Here is a 15,764-nt window from a genome sequence, read left to right on the forward strand (position 1 = left end):
GGTGACCTACCAGCTAGAGTTAAAAACGCGACACTCTAGAACACTATAGGCCATCCCAAACACCCTCGGGTGTTTGCTTGTAGACCGTTTATATATAGATGTATTTTAAATGACGTCATTGTCTAGAACCAAACAATCATCTGGGATTGTTTTACTTGTTATCAAATTTATATCTGTCGTATTTTTAAATCACACAATGTCTTACAAGATTGATGTTTTCTAGCATGTTGTGGCGTAATAGTGACGGTCAACATTTGCTGGTAGTGTTATCTTTTGTCAGGCCTGTTAAGAAATGAAATGGAGTTTAACGTCCTACTGTTCTGCTCCTAAACTTGGCTAATGAAGACGGGCATACGCCATACAGTGTGCTATGAGGGAAATTTTGCCCGGCAGCGGCACTATCGCCTACTCTTATATTGAATTCCAACTGCCAAGGGATCTTTTACGTGCACGCCAATATGTACACGGGGCCTCGGTTTTTCGTCCCATCCGAACGACTAGACAGCTGTCCTTGTCAGGCCCTCCGTCCTGCATCACGCCGGAAAATCTGGATGAACTTTCTCGGCCAATGCAGGGATAGAACCAGCGTCTTACCCACTTAGCCACGTGATCCCCGGCCTGTTAAGAAGAAGTTCAGGTCGGTTGGGGAGAACAGACCCGTTCGGAAGGAGTTCAGGTCGGGTTGGGGTGATACAATAGGGGAGGGGCTTGGGCAGCTAAAAGGGGCCCAGGCCCGTTGTTGAGCACGGTTCCGTTGTGGTTTGGGATGAATTCATGCTGGCCAAGAAGGAGTTCAAACGGGTTGAGGTGGAGTCCAGTTCGGTTTGGGGAGAAGGGTCGAGTTTTGGTCGCTTGGGAGCAGTACAGTCCGGTTGTCGAGATCTGACAGGCTGAGGAGGAGGAGTTAAGATCGGTTTTTGGAGGGGGGGGGGGGTGATATACAGGCCGACTGAGGAGTAGTTCAGGCCGATCGGTGAGATCTACAGGCCGACTGGGGAGGAGTTCAAACCGGCTGAGGAGATCTACGGAACGGCGGACGAGGATCGGTTGAGGATGGATTCTGACCGTTTGGGGAGATCGGCTTTTGCCCCGCCCAAACGACTAGACATCAGTCGATGTTCGCCCCAAATGCCCGAGTGTCCGAGAAAATTTCTCTACAAACACCAAGAACGAACCCGACAGCGCCAGGCTAGCGAGCCAACGTCTCTAAATTGCAAAATAATATCTAAATGTTGGGGAAGGGGTAATAATACGCTTACACATAGGGGTCTTTAGAAGTGGGGGAAAACCTGGTGACGCGGAGAAAACCCACGAGGTTGGACAGGTGACTCTCCTCCTATTAAGTACACGAGGGGAATCAAAACCTCAGCACTTGACTCAATGACAGATCTTTTATGGCCGACCCATTCTAATCTACTTAAGTCGGAGCCCTCCGATGGCATCGAGGGTGGAATATGGTCTTGTCAGGTCAATAAATGTTAAATTTTATGTAACATTTAAGGCCTAAAGAAAGACATGCAATATGCAGATTTAGATCTAGAATAATGCCTCTTTAATGGAAAATGTGTGGATAGGTCTGGTGATGTTCGTTCAGGACTGAAAACGCTAGCCGCATACTATCGTGTTTCATTACTCAACATTTTAATTTTCATTTATAAATATATATAGTATCCTGTCACTCTACATATAAATATAGATGTCACTTTATATATCGCCATTACGTCATCACGTACTGAGTCATAGTAAAGAGGTTAAAGACATGAAATGAAATGGGGTTTAACGTCCTATTATTCTGCTCCGACTGGGTTCATGAAGACGGGCATACGTCATACAGTATGTTATGAGAGACATTTTGTTAGGACATCGACGCTGCGGCCGGCTCTTATATCGAATTCTAACTGCCAGGGGATATTTTACGTGCACGCCAATCTGTTCATTAGTCCGGTTGGTGCAGAAAAGAGGACGTTAAATATCATGCAGTTCAATTCATTTCAATTGAACGACAGCTCACATTAATGAACTAGTCTCTCTCTCTCTCTCTCTCTCTCTCTCTCGCCGCTATTAATCCTACCTTATGTCATTACAACTCTCAGTACAAGGGCAGTCGACATGTGATGGTGACATTTATTTGACATCAACAAGATAAATAGCTAACGAGTTAGTTCATTTTATCCGTGAAGTTTAAATTATATTACAGTAAATACTTTCATAATATTCAACAGTTTGTTGTGTTACATCTTAAAGGGCGTATGGTTCTATTTTTTTAAACCTTAAAATATACCAAAATGAGTCTAAAAGCACATTAAAGTAATTTAAATGCATAGTATATAAAGTGATTTACAGTTAATTTTTAAAAAAAAAAAATAATTGTAGTTTCTGATCAATTATGTTCGGTAAAATACGTGAATATGTCGGTTACTAAAATAGTGTTTCCTATCCAAGTACAGGATGTGACGTCACGTCTTTTTAAAATGTCTTTGAAATATTATTTTTTGATTTTCATATCTATCAAAATGTGATGAGATTTTTTTTTTCAAGTTGTTGCTAAAGTCGTTATAAATCGTCGACAGCTTGTCAAGCGACTACAAACAGTCTATCATCGGGTTATAAATATACATCCCCGTCATGACTTTTATAGGCTATTCAACTAAAGCTGACGGACGGACGAAATAAAGGTTGCTCTTTCTTAAACCATGAGTTAAATGAATAATAACTTTTAATGGTTGTGTTTGACAGTATTTGATAATTATAAGAATAGTTCGATTTGAATATTAACGCATTTATATGGATAGACAGTTATTTCACAGAGGAAAAAGTATCTGGGTGCATGCGTTGTTTATAAAGAGAGTTATTTTGTCAGTATTCGATAATTATAAGAATAGTTCGATTTGAATATTAACGCATTTATATGGATAGACAGTTATTTCACAGAGGAAAAAGTATCTGGGTGCGTTGTTTATAAAGAGAGTTATTTTACGGAAAGATTATCCTAGTGCATTGCTCGTCTGGACAGTTGTTTCATCGACAGTTGTTTCATCGACGGAAAGAATTTGTTTCATCGACAGTTGTTTCATGGACGAAAATAAAATCCGTGTGAATCGTTAGCTTGATATTTTTAATTTGATGTGACCGAGGACTGGACATAAATTAGCGTAAAAATAAATGTGTGCACCGTTTGCTTGAAATATGTAATTTGAAGTGATCGAAGACTGGACAATCATTATTTGGGTTAACGGTTACATTCTGAACGTCGTCGGCATTAGCCCAGTCGGTAGAGAACGTTAATCCCTATTTCCAATTCTGAACACAGAGACACGCAACCTTTATACCAAAAATTGGAAAATGCCGCTTTATAGCTATCGTTTAGTTTTCAAGGGATAGTACCATAGTTTTTTAATTTAACCGTGTGAAGTAATGGTTAAGAATTGAGGTGATTTTGATTTTACAGGTGTTTGTAATTCAAATTACAAACTTTATTTTACAAAGAAGTAAGGACACAAGACCCACACACACGGACAATAGTAAGACAAACACAATTATGGCTGTTTAATTTCATAGATTCAGGGGGATCGGTGAAATAATTGTGATACCAAATACAAGATAACCAGGAAAACGACCAGAAGACCGGAAACCGTGCAGCCAACACCACGGACAAGAGTCAGACAAGCACGCTTATGCGGTTGCAGGTGTTTAATATCATAGATTCAAAGGATTTCTGACTTGTCGGTCGTGAACATATTATATTTGGCTTTACCTCAGTTAAGGTAATTCTGGCTATATATCGGGGATAGATTCGTGATTTTGACAACAAGTATGGTTGCAGAAGTTTAATATCATAGGTTCAAGGGATTTCTGACTGGAGATTTATAGCCAGTATATGTACCTTTACCTGGGCCTTTATAAGCTTCAAGAGTCATATGGAATTTAGACAAGTGTGGATATTCACTGAATTGTTCAATGAGAAAGTTTAAAGTGAGTCATAGAGGTGTTGTGTTGGTGGTGCTGGTTATAATTGGATTGTCTCCCTGTACTAAAGGTAAGTTCCCCACGAGAGAGTGTCTATGTTTAGACCGGTTGGGGAGGTCGGAAATTCCCACGTGCCGAGTTAGTCTAAATTAATTCCGAATTCCCAAAAGATGACTTTTCCGTGTGGAAATGATCTCCCTTTATCTTTAATCTCCTTTCCAACCGTCCTGATCCTTGATCTGATCCAAAACCGTCCTGGTCCTTAATTTCCTCCCTAATCGTCCTGATCCAGATCGTAAGGTTTGGTAGCTAGCAGACCTGCCGCAAGAAACCGGGAGAGGCTTTTGTATGTACAGGACCAAGTCTCTACGGCCAGTCTGCGATCTTCTACGGTGCCGAACACACGCAAGTGACGCGTAAGTCTCACGCAGTGGTTCACTAAAATTTCCTCCGTAGACTGTCCGTAGTAGGACGTACGACGGGTTGTGAGCTAGGATTTACGCGCAAGGCAATGTGTACATACGGGACCTCTGTTTTTGGTCCCCAATCGTCCTGTCACTTTCCTTGTTGGACCCTCCGTTACCACTGACAAAGGGAGACCACGCCGGATTTAACAGTTGAAGTATACCACCCAGAAACGCCACTGTTCAGGCAAAATACTGCTTCCTAATATCGCACTGCTAAACATGGTAATTAAAATAAATCGGTAGTAATGTTCTTATTTTGTTTTATTGTTTTCTAGGTTCAGGATGTTTAGATATTTTATCGAGTTCAGAAAAGGACGCCATTTCTGCCGACAACTGTCATGGCGGGGTCTTAAAATCAAAGGATGTGCTCTTAATCACATTGAAATCTTATATAGATGTGAAATGTACGTGCAATGTGATCTATAGTGTTGATAAGTCCAAACATGTTAATGTAAGTCAAATCCTTAACACAATGTGTGGCTTACCACGTAATGACGAATACACTTCTTGCCGTAATTCTAGAAAAGTTAAAAATGGACTTATATTTCAAATTTTAACATATATGGATAGAAAATTATTATGCATTAAACCTGATCATGATAGCCGCGACGACGACGACGATGAAGATGGTGACGACAACAATAATGATAGTCGCAACGACGACGATGATGATGACCACGACGACGATAATGATAATCGCGGAGACGATGACGACGAAGTTGATGATAGTGATGATGATGAGGATGATGATATTCATGATGACAACGATGATGACGTTGATAATGATGAGGACGACGATAATAATAATAGTCGCGACGACGACGATGATGATGACGACCACGTCGATGATAATGATAGTCACGACGATGACGATGACGACGATGATGATAGTCGCGATGACGATGAAGTTGATGATGATGATGATGATGATGACGAAGTTAAGAGAAATAACAAACGTACATTTAATTTAATATGCAGATCGAACACGGTGTCTTCAAACATGCAATTCAAGCAAATAGTGGGCCTAGATGTTGTGGTGGATTCACAGCCTGGGTTCAGAAAAACAGATCGGGGACAAAAAAGTGAAATCGGGATATTAAATGGGGAAGACAATGACGACACGTCTAAAAGGGCGAAGGATATTAACTACGGCAATTCAGCATCTTCAGCTTCGGCAACCAAGAAAGTAAAACAGGATGGCGCCAAAGGTTTGACAACCAGTGGCGTAGTAGGTGTCAGTGGTGCTATTTTTGCATTGGGGATTGTGTGTATTGTCATAGTAACGGTTTTTGTCCTTCGACGTCGAAGAAATAGATCCCAAAATTCTCCAAAGCCGACGGACAAATCTGAACATAGAGATATCGAAAATTTCCCTCGTCCACAAACGTCCATGGGTGATCGCATAAAAAACAAAAATTTGAAAAAGCCTAATGACAATTCAGGTAGACCTCTTCCAGAAAAGAAAATGTCGTCACGCAATGATTATGGTGTACGGTTCTCAAATAAGACATACAATGCAGGAGGCGATTTGGACTCAGGTACTGGTAGCGTTTCAAAAACTCAACCAATCGGCGGTGGCTACATAGACATGGGTTCTAGCAACAATGAAAGTCACGAGTCAAATGTCGAGAAATTCTATCGTGGTGATGACATCATAACATCAGAGGCATATTACGTCACACCTCATGATCCAGATGATGGCTACCTGATGCCGAGTGAAGATTTAAAAACGATTTACTATAACAATAACAAATCAACAAAATCGGGCGTTGAATTCATTGACAATGAAAATATTTATGAAACGGTGGCATAGACTAGAAAACGACACCGATTCATCTTTATTTGGTATAGGTCTTGGGAAGAGCGTAAATCGCGAATAAAACGAACGATAAATATACAGTTGTGTGGGCATATGGGAGTAATCTCAGTTTTTAGGGTGGGGTGGGGATGGGGCTAATGCTATTTGCCCGAAAATTTTCTTTGTAACCCAAATTTTCACAATATATCAATCATTAACTAAAACGAGTTTTCCACAAAGCTCCATTTAACTTTATAGTATTCAAAACGTAAACCGCGAGCGATTTCATTTTACAATTATACAAAGATATATGATCTTCTTCCATTAGCTAATCTAACAGTAAATAGAACAACCAGTACGTAACAATGAGCGTGGACCCATTAGCTAATAGAACAATAAGGGCTGAAACTATCAGCTAATAGAACAATAAGTGCCGTAACAAACAGCTAATAGAACAATAAGTGCTGAAACAGTCAGCTAATAGAACAATAAGTGCCGTAACAATCAGCTAATAGAACAATAAGTGCTGAAACAATCAGCTGATAGAACAATAAGTGCCGATACAATCAGCTGATAGAACAATAAGTGCTGAAACAATCAGCTAATAGAACAATAAGTGCTACTGATGAACCAATCAGCCACTAGAACTAAAAGTGTAAAACAATAGATGTAGAACAATAGGTATAGAACCAATCAGCTAGAAGAATACGAGAGGGGGGGGTGGCGTCCATTCGAAAACCCATGAGGGTGGAGAGGCGACTCGGAGAAAGAACTTATGATCAGAAACGCACGCGTTAGGCCACACGAAACCCTCCCATATCAGCCATTAGAACAATAACTGTAGACCCTTGAATACAGTAGCTAATAAGTAAAAATGAAAGGAAAGGCAATGGGGTTTAGCGTCCTACTGTTCTGCTCTGCACCTACTGTTCTACTGTTCTTGACTAATGAATACGGACACACGCCAACATGTGTGCTATGAAGGACAGTGGGGCCCGGACAATGACAAACGCATGACTAAGAGAATGGGTAGCTGTTAAATCGCATTTCAATATTCTTAATGCGTTTAAATTGTGCAATATTTACGAAATTGATATTTTGCTTACCAAAGTTAGTTCTTTTAACGTAAAAATGCATTATTTAAGAGTTAAATTGCCTATTGCAGGTCGTCTTTCTTATATAAATTATTAATTAGGCATTGATTGACATGACAAGACAATAATCGATGGCTCCGATTTGAAGTAGATCAGAGCGTTTCGGACTTTTAATGATTTAATTTAAATATGGAGAAGCTAGGCTACGCCTCGAATATACCAGTACCGTGTTTACGAAAATTATAACCAATGCACACATCTTGTCAAAAATACAAACAGTGATAAATTGGCTGAGAATAAAGTAATTTGAATGACACTTTCAATATTCATTTTGCATTATCCATTTTTTTAAAACTATTGTAGCAAGAACGATCAGCTCTTTACCTAAATCGTACATAATGCAACTGTAATAATGAATAAAATTTTATCGTGTTACTTCATATTGTCTTATTTTGTATTAGTGTCTAGATTGGTGAGATTATTGCAGGTGGGGGGGGGGGGGTCAGGACTGGGCGGAAGACAGTGGCCCCAATATTAAAAGGACCCCAAATTAGTTCTAAAAAAGGTTTGTACCATAAATGAATATGTCATTTTTTATGTTGTATATGTTTATGCCAAATCTATCTATCTATCTATCTATCTATCTACTGACATACAAATTGCATGTGTGTGAGTGTGACGGACCATTACCAGAATATGTCCCCTCTTCTCAGTTGAAGCACAATAAATTTGCCCGGACATCAATTACATTCCAATTGTCAAGGGTATTTAACGTGCACACCAACGTGTACATCGGACCGTGATTGTTCGTTCCGTCTGAACTACTATACACTGTCCTAGACATGCCCTCATTCCTGCACCACTTAAACGGTACAATAACCACGCTTTCAAGAGGGGGTTGGATGGTTAGCACACACGCGCTGTATCATGAAGCCTGTCACTGAGACCGTGATTGTTCGTTCCGTCTGAACTACTATACACTGTCCTAGACATGCCCTCATTCCTGCACCACTTAAACGGTACAATAACCACGCTTTCAAGAGGGGGGTTGGATGGTTAGCACACACGCGCTGTATCATGAAGCCTGTCACTGAGTCAACTGGCGTGGTTTCGAATCCCCGGTTGTCCGTGACAAGGAGTAGGGTTGCCTGTCCAACCTTGTGGGTTTTCTCCGGGTCCCCCGGTTTCCTCCCCACTGCTAAAGACCCCTACGCGCAAGCGAATTATTGAAATAAAATTAAAACCATATATTAGTTCCGAAATGACCTAGTCTGTGTCGAGTGGACGTTAAACCCCATTTCTCTCTCTCTCTCACGCTTTCAAGATCTGGATCGAACCTAGGATCTCCTGGCTAGCAAGCCAGCACCTTAATAACTAAGCCACAGTTGGATTGGGGGAGCCACGGTGGCTCAGTGGGTATGACGCTGGCTCGCCAGTCTAGAGGTCGCGGGTTCACTCCCGGTGTTGACCGAGAATATTCATTGGGATTTCCGGCTGGTTTCCCCTTGTCAGTGGTGCAAGACGGAGGGCCTGTCAATGACAGCTGTCTAGTCGTTCGGAAGGGACGAAAAATCGAGGTCCTGTGTACACATTCGCTTGCACGTAAAAGATCCCTTGATAGTTGGAATTCCACTTAAGAGTGGGTCGTAGTGCCGCTGTCCGGGCAAAATTTCCCTCATAGCACATTGTATGATGTATGCCCGTCTTCATTAGCCCAGTCTGAGCAGAGCAGTAGGACGTTAAACCCCATTTCATTTCATATTCACAATTGGATTGGACGTCCCTAAAATGCATTTTCTCAATCCTTCCAAAAGGATGACTTTACACGTTGATTTCCCGATTGACTGTAGTATAGGTAGTGGCAACGTCTTGTACTTCATCTTTTAGTGTTTAACGTCGGTATCCACCGATGGTATTATGGCAAACTAGTCTTGTTTTATGTTATTATGCTTAGGACACGCACTGTGGTCTTTCCTGTGGGAGGAAACCGGAGTACCCAGAGTAAACCCACGAGGTTGAGAAGGCGCCGTTTTCTCCAAGCGGTACATACGCTCACACCAGGGATCGAAACTACGACCACAAGCCAAAGGTGATCGGTCAACTAGAGCTCAGACCCCCCCCCCCCCACACACACACACACACACACGCCCCCGGCAGCAGCGTCTTGTTCAAAAGCTTATGTATGAGGTTCACCATTGATATGCACCTACTGGAGGTGGCATACTAGTAAAATTAACTATCCGTCCTACTTTTCACAATAACCAGCCTCCATCTATGGCAAGGTTTGGGGGCATTTGTGTGGAACTTTTCACCACAAGAGTTCCACAAGATACTGGGTTTCTGAAAATAAATACATTCCCCAAGACTTCCGACTTAAAATAATATTCATAGAGTGTGTTGGGTCTGTGGTGTTTTTCACCACAAGAGTTCCACAAGATATTGGACTTAGAAAAAAAATCATTTTTTTTAAAAATTTCTTCTCATACCTCCTATGTATATATTTTGTAGAATATATTTTTCCCGCATCTTACAAGATGATAGGATAAACTATTATTGATCCAGCGAAATAAAAAGAAAATGTTTCATAAATATTTCATTGTCGACTTTTCCAAACGCCCCCAAACCTTTCCATGTCTACCAGCCTTTTAACTCGCTTATCCCCCGCCTCAAAATAACCAACCTCTTATCTTTCCGCCTCAAAATCGTGAACATTCACTAAAATCTGGCAGAAAACGCCTTAACGTGAAATGGAATGGAATGGGGTTCAATATATTCTACAAAATATATATATAGGAGGTATGAGAAGAAATTTTTGAAAAAATTGATTTTTTTTCTATATGAGTGATTAGCCAATGAAACGGTCTGTTACTACACTACGATCGGGAAAAGTTATTGTATAACCATTGGTTTAATTGGTATGAGGGATTAGACAATGAAACGATCTGTTACAACGAGTTCTTGGCGTGTTGCACACGGAACTGTGGGATAACTACTAGCAACGTCAACGTAATTATTGATTACTACATGTATTTCTATGGATTAATCAATGTCTGGCGTCATAGGGTCAAAAGCCGCTCGTATGAACCCTGACGTGACCTTCCACTACAATCGGCCAGATCTTCATGTAGTAGAGGTCATCGAAAGTATAAAAAAAAACGAAACGAAATATAGATCTGTATTTTAGTCAGATTGCGCTACGGCCTACTCTTATTTCGAATTCCAACTGTCAAGGGTTCTTTCACGTGCATGCCGATGTGTATATGGGACCTTTGTTTTTCGTACTACCCAATCTAGACACACCCCTTTCTCGGCCGGGATCAAATCCCGGATTCTCTGGTTTGTGCGTCAGGGCGTATCCAATGAGCCATCGCGGCTCCGTCAGAAAACGAAAATTCAAACCTTATTCTTCGATTCTACATCACAAAAAAATCAACACAAATCATCATGCACAAAGGGAACGGGGGTGGGGTGGGGCTATAAATATATGCCGAAGGAATTATGAAAGGGATAAGCAGATAAAGGAATTTTTGGTTACCCATGTCCAAACGTGGCCGAATTTCGTTGTTGGGGTGGGGGTTATACCCTGTGGGGTGGGATGTTATGCCCTATAGGGTGGGGGTTTTGATCTTTGTGGGAGTTATGCCGGTCGGGGTTATGCCCTGTGGCATGTGGGGTTATGCCCTGTGGGAGGGGGGGGGGTGTATGACCTAATGTTGATTAAAGCCGAGGAAAATATGAAATTTTTTTTGAATATTGCATATGACTGGCAGAGACTTTAATGTAGATTTTTGAGGCCTATGTCTACAATTAGTTTTGCGTTATGTTTCTGATGAAATGTATATGTAATTTTTTGATTTTCCAAAAGAGTTTATAATATTATATTAAAATACAATGAAATTAAACAAAGATACAATTTACAAATCTGATATGACAAATGTTTGATTTGTAAAACAACTATTGATTTTAAGATACAAATGTTAATTTTAGTATACAAATGTCGAAATACGACAACAAATGAAGAAATAAAAATTAGAGACTATGAATTAAGAACTAAGAATTAAGAACACTGAATAACACAAGAGCTCTTTGGGCTTCCATTGTTCTCTTTTTGCAGACTGTTCGTTAATGACCTCAACTAGACGAAGAGCGCTGGAAACATCGAAGACGGCAGTCGAACTTGTTTTCCATATATCATTGACAAAAGATGCGCGTGGCGTTATTTTTTTAAAATGGAACAAATCTCCGGTTGAAGAATAGTAACTAATAAAAGTAATTATCTACTATACCCACCTTTGCGGTGATAAATTAATGAACCTTTGGAAATTCAGCTCTGTCGTCACTCTATAAATTTACCGCACCTCACCTGCCCCTAAAATAGGCTCAGTTTTCTGCAGAAAACAAAATTGCCTTACAGATCTAATCTACGGGAGACAACCACACTTTAACTCGAACTAGGACCAAAGAGATTTCGAATAAACATTCATAATCTTTTCAACAAAACACGGTCAGGTTGCATCGTTATTTACATCTTTCTCTGCGCGTGAATCGTGAGTGAATAGCGGGGATATAAAACTTTGCCCGGGTAGATTGGTCACGTGATGTGTATATTCAGCTGGAGTGTGCATCTAACGGGATCGAGTGTAAAAGTAGTACATTATTCGCTCCGCTGATGTTTACATTCGAGTGACGACATGCAGACGGAAGACACAAAATAATTACGCTGGGAATCACAATCTAGATTTGTTACACCGATATTATGTCTTACTTTGATATTAATCAATATTGTAATACACATCAACTGAACATCTTTGATGTCGAATGTTTAGTAATAACGCTATAATCTTGACTCTATCGAGTTATTTGTTACAGCGGAGGAACACCTAATGCGTGAACAGGCTCGTTGATTTTCCCGCCACTGGGATTTCTATCAACGCGTAAAGAAAAATACGTAAGGAGACCGACGGAATAACATAGCGGTAAAAACTGACCATTTCTTCCGCTAAAATGGTCCTCTCAGAGGAAGCGGAGGACAGCGTCCAACAGCGATATGATGAACTGTGTCTTGATCTTAACATGGACCGAAATGCTAAGGAAGAAGCATGGCAGTCGTTTCAAAGGATCCAAATGAGTTACACTCTCGAGGTAAAAACATCAGCCATTTTTGGGATTAAATGGCCTCCGTGACGCTTCCGCTGTTGTTGGCTTTGTACTTCTGTCATGATCTTTTGATCGGATTAATGAAGCCATTTATTATATTTTCAGGGGGATAAGATTCAGTGGCTGGCATGTGCACTGTACGATGCCTGCAGGAGAACAGTTGTCCCAACAGTTGGGAAAGGAACCGTGGAAGGAAATTGTGTTTCTCTTACTCGACTTCTTCGATCAGCCAAATTCAGGTACATATCGCGAGACATTTCCCACATAGACAGGTAAAGCACAGGGTCACATCTGATATTATGTAGTAAAACTATAGTGTATTCTCTTTTATTAGAAACACCTAGATAAGTTTGTTATGTTATGTCACTCAGAAAATGTCAACACAAGCCAAAGGGTGGAGCAGGGCAAGGCAAGAGGTCCGACCCCAGCTTCTCATTCCCAAAGCCAAGTTTATGTATGAATTTGCCATTAATTGTTTTAAACTAAACATTAATAAATACAAAATCTGCTGCTAAAACAACCCAACTACACGATACTGGTACTTGGGTTGGCCTACAAACCAGTGACTAATATTCTTGCTGCAGAGTCCCCAATCCGAAGCGGATACACTGGTTGTGTGGGAAAGTTAAACCCTATTTTTTGCAGTCATGCACAAGTGTTGGAGGTAGGCTTTAGTCTAGATCTCTTGGCGTTACTGTCTGATGATGTGTAATGTCACCTGGAATACAGCCTTCACAATGATCTTGTGATGACTGGTCCACTTTGTTTGGGTCAAAATCTGGTTCAGTGTCAGTCATTACGAAAACGTCATCGATTCATGTGTAGGCCTACTTGTGACGTCAATCCGTAATGAGTGTTCGGCCAGTGAAAATGTTACGCGTATGGAGCTGGATTTACGTAGGTATGCAAACGAATATGTTTCTTGTCTCATATATTGAATTTTCCACCATTTTTCGAGGCTTTGCGTATATTGTTCATTTTTTAGTAGAGTTTGTAGAATGTGCATCTGCCAACAAATCGATTGAAAACTTCGCCTTGACCAAGAAGTTCATGGAGTGGAGATTAACGTCCTCTAGCTATTATCGTACGTCAGATTACGAAACCGTGTGTAAGAGGATACGAAATGTCCCTATTGCATATTCATACCCGATCTTAATGGCATAAAACTTATATAAATACCTTCCAATGATTTTAATTAATATGTAGCACTATCCACCATTATTTCAACTATTACCGTAATAATTTATATTGATAATGTACGATTTTTATCCTGAATTGTCAGTTCAAGTGTGATGTTGAAATAATGGTGAATTTGGAGATTTGTGTATTACACAAATTTTGTTTCGACTTCCATGCTTTATTTGAAGTGAGATTTTGGGGGGCAGTTTGCCACAAAATTATCAATTAAAAATGACAATTTGGCATACAGAACAGCATATTTGATTTGGGTAAATCGTGCAACCCTTCTTGCCCATAAATTATTTCTGTTTCAATATAATTATAATGAAAAATATTTGTCATTCAACAAAGTTATTTGTTTTCTTCTTGTCATTATTGTCTATCTTTTCTTATTATGACAGCCTTATTCAATTTTTCAACAAGATGAAGAAATGGTCCGACATGGCAAGTTTACCAGAAGACTTCAGGAATAAAGTTGATCGATTAGAAAGGAACTTTGCCGTGTCAACTGTTATCTTCAAAAAATTTGAGCCGATTTATTTGGATATATTCCGAAACCCTGCAAGCGACAGTCCCCGTCAGCCTAGAGGTCGAAACAAAAGGTAGGTTAATTATTGTGCTAAATGATATAGTCTTGTTTTCTGAAGGCCTAGGATGGGGTCTTTAGCGGGGTTTTGATAATCGAAGGCCTAGTTTTCAGAACAAGAAAATCCTTGGCAGTCGAAATTTAAAGAAAATAGACTGAACTTAATTCTCGCATAGTATAAATCATTAAACCTCATTCTTGTTTTATATATTTCATCTCTTTATTATATTTGTTGCTTTCTGTCTCAGTCTGATTTTATTTTTACCACTTAAACGTAGCTTATATTTTTTGCATAATTAGAAGTTCAAGTCTTTGTTCTCAGAAATATAAAATACCTACTAAACTGTCTTTGTTTGTATTTCTAAATCACCGATAAAAAGACAAACGGTGTGAATTATTGTGATGATAATGATGCTGTGTGAGATTTGCAGTGAGCTAATTTTATAGGTCAAAATTCCCTTTTGTCACCATAATGTTTTGGCTTGCTTTGTCTGTGATATAGGAATGGAGGCTGACACGAAATAGCGCCTAGTTGATTGAATGGGACAAACGAAAAACAAGTCCCATATACGTACGTTGGTGTGCACATTGAAGATCCCTTGTCAGTTATTCTTTGATAAAGACTGAGTAGGCTAAAATGTTTCTCTCCGATCAAAATACTCTTCCGGCAAGTTATGGCATTAGTGATTTGGGTGTTAAGATACACGTACGATTGGTATCACGATTCATAACCAGGTCAATATTTACCAAGAAAACAACAGGATAAAAGAATAATTGATATTTTATTGGAGTCACAAATTGCAATTATTGTCAAGGGCCTGAAATGTTTGTTCATTTACTAATGGCCGACAGATGAAAATAAGGACCAAGACAATTTAAGAGTGTTTTTGTACCTATGGATAATGTTTGACGTTGATAATTGAAAAGAGTGAAGGGTTAGTTACTGAAGTGGCAAAAAAAACATTAAAAAAAAAGAATCACAAAACATCGATTCAGCGTCTCGTGATTCAATACGCATATCGTGAGAAAGTGAATCGCGATACATCGATTCAATGATATGTCGTGCCAGCACTAAATGGCATGGTGTATGATTTTCTTTGTTATTCTGGTTGGTGCCGAAAAGTAGGGCAATACCGTTTTGTTTTTATTTCTGAGATTGGAGAACTGTACATGTAGATATAGAGTTGTTTTCTTGTTACATGTTGCTTTTTCATTTCATTATTTCTCTCATTAAATATAATTTCATTTCTTTCCTACTTTGCTTTGTTTTAAAGTAATTTTAGACGGAGAATAGCTAAACAAAAAACTCCAGATAGCGCAGAAAGGTAGAATTTAGTTTTAACAAAATTAGTTTGAATGGGTATATATTTCAGCAACTTTCAAATACAGTTGTTATCTAACCTACAGTAGGACGTTAAACCCCATTTCATTTCGTTATCTAACCTTTTTAAAAATGGACTGAGCAGTGTTTATTTACATGTACATTTTAGCTGCCTTCAACAAATTTAGCTCAGTTC

General features: G+C 39.6%; 2 protein-coding genes across 2 annotated transcripts in view; both read left to right on the forward strand.

Annotated features, from left to right (window-relative positions):
• Nucleotides 1-3,039: 3,039 nt before the first annotated feature.
• Nucleotides 3,040-6,374, forward strand: LOC126816174 (protein PFC0760c). The gene is made up of 2 exons (XM_050542430.2): nucleotides 3,040-4,036; nucleotides 4,709-6,374. Exons 1-2 carry the CDS (start codon nucleotides 3,958-3,960, stop codon nucleotides 6,244-6,246), a joined length of 1,617 nt encoding a protein of 538 aa, XP_050398387.1. The 5' UTR covers nucleotides 3,040-3,957; the 3' UTR covers nucleotides 6,247-6,374.
• A 5,858-nt stretch (nucleotides 6,375-12,232) lies between these two features.
• LOC126816145 (retinoblastoma-like protein 2) overlaps nucleotides 12,233-15,764 on the forward strand; it is a 28,446-nt gene continuing 24,914 nt past the window's right edge. The window contains exons 1-3 of the mRNA XM_050542371.2: nucleotides 12,233-12,467; nucleotides 12,588-12,721; nucleotides 14,063-14,263. Coding sequence (XP_050398328.1) covers nucleotides 12,330-12,467; nucleotides 12,588-12,721; nucleotides 14,063-14,263 — 473 coding nt within the window. The 5' untranslated portion in view covers nucleotides 12,233-12,329. The remainder of the gene's footprint in view (nucleotides 12,468-12,587; nucleotides 12,722-14,062; nucleotides 14,264-15,764) is intronic.

This window comes from Patella vulgata, chromosome 3 (genome assembly GCF_932274485.2).
Source record: "Patella vulgata chromosome 3, xgPatVulg1.2, whole genome shotgun sequence".
In the NCBI taxonomy this organism is placed as follows: Eukaryota; Metazoa; Mollusca; class Gastropoda; family Patellidae; genus Patella; species Patella vulgata.